At 47.8% G+C, this 8551-nt stretch overlaps 1 protein-coding gene across 1 annotated transcript; it reads right to left on the minus strand.

Moving 5' to 3' along the window:
* Positions 1 to 328: 328 nt before the first annotated feature.
* Positions 329 to 7887, minus strand: mkrn2 (makorin, ring finger protein, 2). Its single transcript, XM_030729216.1, has 10 exons — positions 7738 to 7887; positions 3474 to 3602; positions 3272 to 3399; positions 3063 to 3191; positions 2813 to 2988; positions 1448 to 1513; positions 1231 to 1379; positions 1013 to 1123; positions 701 to 845; positions 329 to 624 (listed from the first exon to the last, which is right to left on the minus strand). Exons 1-10 carry the CDS (start codon positions 7761 to 7763, stop codon positions 454 to 456), a joined length of 1230 nt encoding a protein of 409 aa, XP_030585076.1. The 5' UTR covers positions 7764 to 7887; the 3' UTR covers positions 329 to 453.
* Positions 7888 to 8551: the final 664 nt, after the last annotated feature.

Here is an 8551-nt window from a genome sequence, read left to right on the forward strand (position 1 = left end):
TCTGAATTTTACTGCCATCATTGGATGGCTCAGCCTGCAATCATCTGCTCACCAGATCCATCTCCCTATGCCCTCACACACTTCCCGAAAATGGGATTTAATTTGAAGGATCAACATTTGGACACACAGGAGGAGATCCATCATCACATCACAGAGGCTGGAGTACCAGGAGGTCCATCGGGTGCTCCAGTCTCTGTGAGCAATGCTCCAGACGGTCCAGAGGTGCACCAGGAGACGAGCCCGATTTAAATAAGATTTAAGGACCTTCAAGGACCTTCTGCCCCCCCGAAAATAAATCCACCACACCAAAGTTCGTCTTCACTCAGACTGTATTTACTGTATTTACTCATGTACACAATAAATTAACTGCCGTCACCTCTCGGGAATCAAACTTGCGAACACAAAGTGTGATGACATGATCTGATGTGGATCCGGCACAGGTTACCATAGAGATTACTGGTCAGCAGCGGGCGGGGTCTCCGACTCGTCTTCGTGGCTCGGCCCCGACATCTGCATGAAGAGCTCCCTCAGTTCTGTGATGTCATCAGTAAAGGACGGCAGGTGTGGGACAGACCGCTGCTCGCGCTCCTCAATGAAGTCCCACAGGCGGACGCTGTTCATGAACTAAACAGAGAGATGGCGTTTGGAAACTACAACACCCAGCATCCATCAGCTCATGGGCACGAGAACTTAAACTGACCCGCACGTTCCCCTCGGAGCTCAGCTGCTTCCGCGGGCGCTCGGCCTCCGCCCGAGTTCCATCCGGGAAGGCATGGAGGTACAAACACTTCCCACCAAAAGGACACGAGCTGCGACCCTGATCGAAGTACTTACAGGCCTTCTTGCTGCACACACACACGCACACACACACACACAGAGTGTATGAAGACACCTGAGCTTCAAACATTTATCACCAAAGGTCACACTCATCTGGACTGAAAACATCTCCTGGAAGATTTTTGGATCCACGAGCACCTGAGAGCAGGTGGGCGTGGCACAGAGAGGCCGTTACCTGACTCCAGACTTGAAGAGTTCAATAAGGTGGTCCTTCTCATCCTGGTCCTCCACCCAGTACACCGAAGGGATGACGAACTCTGAGATGACCCGACACTGTGGGCACGACCTGAAAGGCACAGAGAGGCTGTCAAACCCCATCAGACCCGGTCCCTGACTCTGACCCCGACCCGGCCCCAGTCCCGGACCCTGACCCTGGTGCTGACAGAGTCTTACTTGATGATCTTGTTGTGGAAGTTTCGGGTGCAGCGCCACTTTCGAATGCAGGCCAGACAGAAGATGTGACTGCAGGAGGACAGGATGCCAAAGCGGCGGTCAGACGGGTTTGCCTTCTGCACCACCACATCCATGCAGATGGAGCACACCTGAACAACAGGTAAATAATTAATGCTGAGGTCACCAAGTCAACCAAACCAGACAGGACTGAACCCACCTTGTCCTGGCTGAGCTGAGCCGCGAACGCCTTCTCCATGTCGGCCTCGAAGGCCAGCAGACATATCTAAAGACAGACACACACAAACAGACACCGACACATTTACAGCTGCAGGAACATCTGTCTGCTTTCACAGTGAAGTCCTGAGAGGACGTAAAGAGAACCAGTTCAACAAATTAAAATTAGGAGGCGTATGATCAAATATTGCAGTACATTCCAACATGAATTCACCTAAGATCCGATTCTGTGTTTGTTATTAAATGAACACGCTGGAGTGTGGATGTTTGTGGGGACAATCACAAATGTGTGCAATGATCTGTGTGTGATTTTGTAACACTAACACACATTTTTAACTTCAGAGAATCGAATACCTACAGAAACATGTGCTCACATACAGATCATTAAATACACCTGCACGCATCATGTCACGTTTGTGGTTCTGAGGGTGCGTTCAAGTGCTAGTGGAAAACAGACATGTGGGCTTCCTCAGTATTCCCGTGTTATTTACTCAGCAGCCTGTGAAGGTTAACGTGGTCTGAATAAGCTGCTGCTGCCTCTGATAACCAGAAAATAAATTCTCCGTAAACACCAGAGTCGCAGCTCAAACTGAATCAGCACGCAGAGGTCATGCAGCAGTTCTGCTGCTGTAGCTGCAAAACAAGTTCAACAAATCCAGGTTTTCTGTGCTCAACAAACCCAAACCTTATCAGCTTCCTCTGTTAACCCTTTCTGCTTCAGGATCTGAGCATGCTCAGATGAAATGGAGGGTCTGACGCATTCTTTCACTCTTCTTCTTCTTCTTGACCTACGGCAGCCACTAACCAACAAAAAGGTCTGCAGAGTGGGCGTGCCCGGGTGGCTTAGTGGTGAAGCAGGTGCAGGTGGCGCAGGTTCGAGTCCCGGCCTGTCGCCAGTTTGCCCGCGTGTCTTCCCCCATGTCCTGTCTCTCTCTACCACAGATTAAAAAAAGCCGCTGCGGCCAAAAATTGAGAAAAAAAAAGTTACTTCACGAGTTCATCCGTCACATCTGCGTCCTATAAACACTCTGCTTCTGCTCAAAGGAAGAAAAGTGGATTCATTCCTCTCGGTTATCAATGTTCTCTGTCTATGAGCGCCGGGAGACCAAAATCGTCCTGGGTCTGAGAACGTCCTGAGACGCTGCTGCTCAGGTGAGGCTGATCATCACCTGCTTCACCATGGTAACTGATGGTCACCAGGTGAGCAGAGCGACTCCACACCCTGAAGGCTCGACTGTAAGCTTGGTGTACCTGCTGACACGTTAGCCCCAGCCCTGATCCAAACAAACAAACGGCATGTTTCAGGTGATGTGACATCATCCCACTGAAACGCCATGAACATGCACACCTTCTCGTGCGCTCTCCTCTGCTCGGGGTCGTGGGGGTGGAGCACCTGCAGGCGACACACCTCACACAGGTCGCCATGGAGGTACGTACAGCTGTCCTTGAAGACACATTGGCCGGTGGCAGCATAGGGACACAGCTGGGGGAGGTCTGGGTAGGCTCCGCCTCCTGGGTGAGGAGCTACAGAGAGCACAGGTAAACATCATCACGTTACCAATCAGAGACAATCATAAGCGAGAATTCTCGATACCAACCTTGTTCCTGGGCTGAGGCATCCAGACCTGTCCTGATGGCGTCCACATAAGACTGAGGAGCCGCCGCTGCCGTGAGCTCTGACCCTGAGCTCTCTGATGGACTCCCAAACGTGTCATCGACCCCAAGCACTGAGAAGACACAAAGGGGGAGAGGTTACCTGTGATGACCGTTGTCATTCTATAAAAAGCGGTTCATCAAGTGTTGTCACCTCTGTCTCTCAGCACCAGCGTCTTCTTGGCTCCGCCTCTGCCAACCCTGCTTCCTCCTCCTCCTGTCAGGTTCTCTGAAGCTCCGCCCCCTCCTCCTCCTCTGGATGACAGCCTGATGTGATCATACCTGTAGCGCAAACAGAAAGCGATGTAAGTCACCGTGACACACATGCTGTAGGTGAGAGGTGGGCGGGGCATTACCTGCAGCGCTCTCCATAGGCGCATGCTCCTCTCTGGTAGAACTTACAGATGGTGGAGGGTTTGCTGGTGCTCGGGTCGTGAGAGAAGAGGCAGCGGCTGCCCTCCCTGCACACGCCATGGAGGAAGTACCTGAAAAGCAGCACACCTGTGAGCCAACCCCGTTCCACACATCGTGCTCACAGTTTCCCCTTTTATCTCATATTATTAGCGTTTACTTTAGATTCTGATCAATCAGAATATCCCACCAGGAGGAGACCCCCGGGGTCGAGAGGTGGAGGGAGGAGGCAGAGGAGAGATGGCGTCTGATGCACAGGAGTGTGGGAGTCTGATATTTGTTTACTTTTTTCAGTTGCATTCTGGATGAACACATCAAAGGTTTTTATCTTTTATTTCATAATTTATATTATAATATGATTTTTTTATCTGAGGTTCAGAAAAACTCGGATATTTGATTTTATTTAGATAAAGTTTTTCCACTTGTAATTTTGTCTGAGTGAGACCGATGTTTTCATCCTTCCTTCCCCGCAATAATAAAGAAAATAATAAAGACCCTATAATAATACAGTAAGGGATGATTCACAATTTCCAACATTTTCCAAAGTGTACAAAGCGTGCTCTTTTTCAGACCCCCCCCCCAAAAGTGTACAAAGAAAATGTTGATGTTTTTTCATATTTAATTTCACCTGGTTCTTTGGTACTGTAATATAATACGAAGCATTAAAACTATGGAACCCCACAAGGGACATAGAAGAAAAAAAAAAAGAGATGTACTTTTGCGAGATCTCCCAAAATTTTTTTTAATTTTAGGCCGTGCGCTTCCACGTTAATCTTGATACGGCAGTGTCCGTCAGGATGTTGAAAGGATCGGTGAGAGATTACAGCAAACGTCGCCTTTAATTTATAATTGCGCGGTTCCTGTTGGCCGTAACCAAAACTGTACAGGCATGAAGGAATGAACCTGACTGACTGTCTCGCCATCACTGCTTCACTGATCGCCACAAACACACACAGCGCTGCCCCGCCCCCTTCTCCTCTCAGCTCATAAACAACCACAGTGATGGAGGACACACTCCTGTTTATCTATATCATATATATATATATATATATATATATTCATAAAATAAAAGCTCAAGCTGGGTGTGTGTACATCTCTCTCTCTTTTTCCCGTTTTTTTCCTCCCGTATCTCTTGGGGGTTTCTCTAAAAACACATCCTGGTGTTAAAAAATTCTGGAGATCTTGGTATCAAATATTCTCTTTCCTATCTATTAAAACATTGTATTGTTGCACTTATGAAAATCCATCCATCTGTTCTCTTCCACTTATCCTTTTCAGGATCACGGGAGGGCTGGAGCCTATCCCATCTGTCAAAGAGATGCAGGGTACACCCTGTAATGAACAGATATACCTATATATTAGACAGCTAGATGGTTCTGTCATTTCACACAGTTTTGTTCGTACTTAAACGTGTCTGCACGTCAGGGGGAGGGAGATTCAGCGCTGGAGTCCCGTTTTGTTGTTTTTTGTTTTGCTGCGGCACACAGCAACCATTCAATTTTTAATAAAAGGGCAACATTTGCTGGCAATCTCTTCAACATCTTAACAGACGCTGCAATATATTCTTTATTAAGGAGGGTAAGAACAAGTTATTTCTTCATTTTATATACAGGGGTTGGACAATGAAACTGAAACATGTGTCATTTTAGTGTGGGAGGTTTCATGGCTAAATTGGACCAGCCTGGTGGCCAATCTTCATTAATTGCACATTGCACCAGTAAGAGCAGAGTGTGAAGGTTCAATTAGCAGGGTAAGAGCACAGTTTTGATCAAAATATTGCAATGCACACAACATTATGGGTGACATACCAGAGTTCAAAAGAGGACAAATTGTTGGTGCACGTCTTGCTGGTGCATCTGTGACCAAGACAGCAAGTCTTTGTGATGTATCAAGAGCCACGGTATCCAGGCTAATGTCAGCATAGCACCAAGAAGGACGAACCACATCCAACAGGATTAACTGTGGATGCAAGAGGAAGCTGTCTGAAAGGGATGTTCGGGTGCTAACCCGGATTGTATCCAAAAAACATAAAACCACGGCTGCCCAAATCACGGCAGAATTAAATGTGCACCTCAACTCTCCTGTTTCCACCAAAACTGTCCATCGGGAGCTCCACAGGGTCAATATACACGGCCTTTGGTCACTCGTGCCAATGGCAAACGTCGGTTTCAATGGTGCAAGGAGCGCAAATCTTGGGCTGTGGACAACGTGAAACATGTATTGTTCTCTGATGAGTCCACCTTTACTGTTTTCCCCACATCCAGGAGAGTTACGGTGTGGAGAAGCCCCAAAGAAGCGTACCACCCAGACTGTTGCATGCCCAGAGTGAAGCATGGGGGTGGATCAGTGATGTTTGGGCTGCCATATCATGGCATTCCCTTGGCCCAATACTTGTGCTAGATGGGTGCGTCACTGCCAAGGACTACCAAACCATTCTGGAGGACCATGTGCATCCAGTGGTTCAAACATTGTATCCTGAAGGAGGTGCCGTATATCAGGATGCACCAATGCACCAATACACACAGCAAGACTGGTGAAAGATTGGTTTGATGAACATGAAAGTGAAGTTGAACATCTCCCATGGCCTGCACAGTCACCAGATCGAAATATTATTGAGCCACTTTGGGGTGTTTTGGAGGAGCGAGTCAGGAAACGTTTTCCTCCACCAGCATCACGTCGTGACCTGGCCGCTATCCTGCAAGAAGAATGGCTTAAAATCCCTCTGACCACTGTGCAGGACTTGTATATGTCATTCCCAAGACGAATTGACCCTGTATTGGCCGCAAAAGGAGGCCCTACACCATACTAATAAATTATTGTGGTCTAAAACCAGGTGTTTCAGTTTCATTGTCCAACCCCTGTATAAGCCCTTCATAAATCCTGTGCACCTGTGTATTTACCGATATAAGCAAAGATAAAACATGCCAAAAAAAAAAAAAACCCTACAAAACTGGAAACCTGAAAACGCCGCTGTCACTGTGTTTTGTGTACATCCAGCGCTCGTACTGCGTCACTTCCTACGCCATGTGTGTGCTGGGGACCCGGACCTCGATTCATCCTTTGGTGACTTATTGCGATTTTTGAGACAGCCAACAACGAGTTTTGTTGCACAAAAGTTGGCAACAGTGCCGGCCACAGATCGCCAGATTACGCACAAATATCCGGGCCAGCATAGATGAAAACAGGTCAAATTCATCACCGTTTTCTGCAGTTTACTGCGTACGGTTTCCATTTTTGGAACGAGGCTTCCACTTCTTGTTGAATTTATCTCCAGCGGCTTTGGCTGCTTTCCACACCTGCTGCGCTGCACTCACAGCTTCTTCCTGTATAATATCGTCAGTAGAGTCATTTTGTGAATGATGATGGCCTATTTTAGAGAATTCAATGAGGCCTTTGAACTGATCCAATAGACCGGAGGCCATATTGCTGCAGACCACAGAATGGTGCAGTGGTGTGGATGCCTCGACCATCGGCGCTCAAATTACACTGACAGACCGACATTTGCTAAACATTTGAAAAGCGTACTCTGGGTGCCCCCCCCTACCCTTTGTACGCTCTGGAAAATGTTGATAATTGTGAATAGTCCCTACAAATAATAAGGTAAAAATTCTACAATAATACAGTGAAAAATAATATAAGATCCTCACTGCTGGAGCCTCTGATGGACATCAAAGGAACTGCAGCTGCAGCCACGAAGCGTTCTGATTGGTTGGGGGCATTTCGTTGTTTACATTCTGCCTCCTGTAACCTAGCAACCACGGTGAGGCCAAACTGAGATTGGCCTCCTGTGTTCCTGTGGTTGTTAATAAAGTTTAACTCAATCAGCTGCCTTCTGGAACCTTTTAATCCCCTGACCACTGGTCTGACACCCCTCACCACCACCACCTCACCCCCGTAGGAGGAGCGGGTGAGTCGCCCCCCCGTGGGTGGAGCAGCAGTTCCGTCTCTGGCTTTAAATGAAGCGCGTTGATCCGGAGACGCGGACCAGTTTCAGGTAAGTCTCAGGAGTTCCTTAGACACACCTGGAGCCCCGACTGCTGATCAGTCTGCCCCCCGCGCTGATTAGGAGACTTGAGGCAGATGAAAGCGAAGCTAACAGCTAAAAACATTAGCACGAGGCCAATGGTCCCCGGACATCCGGGTCGCACGCGGAGCGCGGGACCCGCGGACCCTCAGACAGGTGAAACACACACGCAGATATGCGCTCACCTGCAGGTCACCTGTTTGGTGCTCATCTTCCTCGCAGACCTTCAGCTGCTCCGAGCCGTCACCGCGGTGTGCCGCTCAAACTACTCCGACGGAGCGCCGCGGACACAGCAGTAGGTTCCGACAGGACCCTCGTCCTCCTGCTCCTCCTCCTCCTCCTCCTCCTCCTCCTCCCAACGCGTCTGAAACTCGTACCCGATAACAAACGTCTGATTTACCTCCGTGGGCTTTTTTTTTCTTTCCCTTACCCCCTGCGGCAGCTGCTGCACAATAACAGGAAGTCCTCCATGGTTCCGCTGCGCTGATTGCCCGTGTCTCCTCTGGATGCATTTCCTGTCAAAATAATATTTTTTTTTCTGAAAAGCCTTTATTGAACATTTAAAGAGTCAAGAAAAAGACCACACAAGTGTGTGTGTATGGCAGGCCGTTTTAACATAAAATCCGTGTGAGCTGTGTGAGCTGAAAAAGACTGTGCCAGCACTTCACGTTATACCCACTGGCATGGCATGCAGTCCTGACCCGGATTAATCTGTGAAACTGTTTGAAATGGCTTTATTAAATTTAATAATTGGACTCCTTACTCCGTTTGTTTGTGTCATTCCTGTTCGATAATTGAAAACATAGAAACCTGGGAGGAATCAGCTGGTAGCAGGTTTCAACTTCCAGACTTTATTTGCCGTTTGTACTCACACGCAAGGTTTGGGTCCATAGGAATTCTTGTGCAGAGCTTTTGGGTAGGAGTGTAGAATAAAAAAAATAATAATGTAAAAATAAAAATAAAATATAAAATAAAAGGTATAGAATAAAATATGTAAAT

The sequence above is a fragment of the Archocentrus centrarchus genome, chromosome 5 (genome assembly GCF_007364275.1).
Source record: "Archocentrus centrarchus isolate MPI-CPG fArcCen1 chromosome 5, fArcCen1, whole genome shotgun sequence".
Classification (NCBI taxonomy): domain Eukaryota; kingdom Metazoa; phylum Chordata; class Actinopteri; order Cichliformes; family Cichlidae; genus Archocentrus; species Archocentrus centrarchus.

Bases quoted from the DNA above. Each gene is read 5' to 3' on its own strand.
- mkrn2 (XM_030729216.1), bottom strand. From the start codon at position 7,763: ATGAGCACCAAACAGGTGACCTGCAG. The intron at 3,400-3,473 runs GTAATGCCCCGC...TTTGCGCTACAG, and splicing joins GCCTATGGAGAGCGCTGCAG to GTATGATCACATCAGGCTGT. The intron at 3,192-3,271 runs GTGACAACACTT...GTGTCTTCTCAG, and splicing joins GCTGGTGCTGAGAGACAGAG to TGCTTGGGGTCGATGACACG.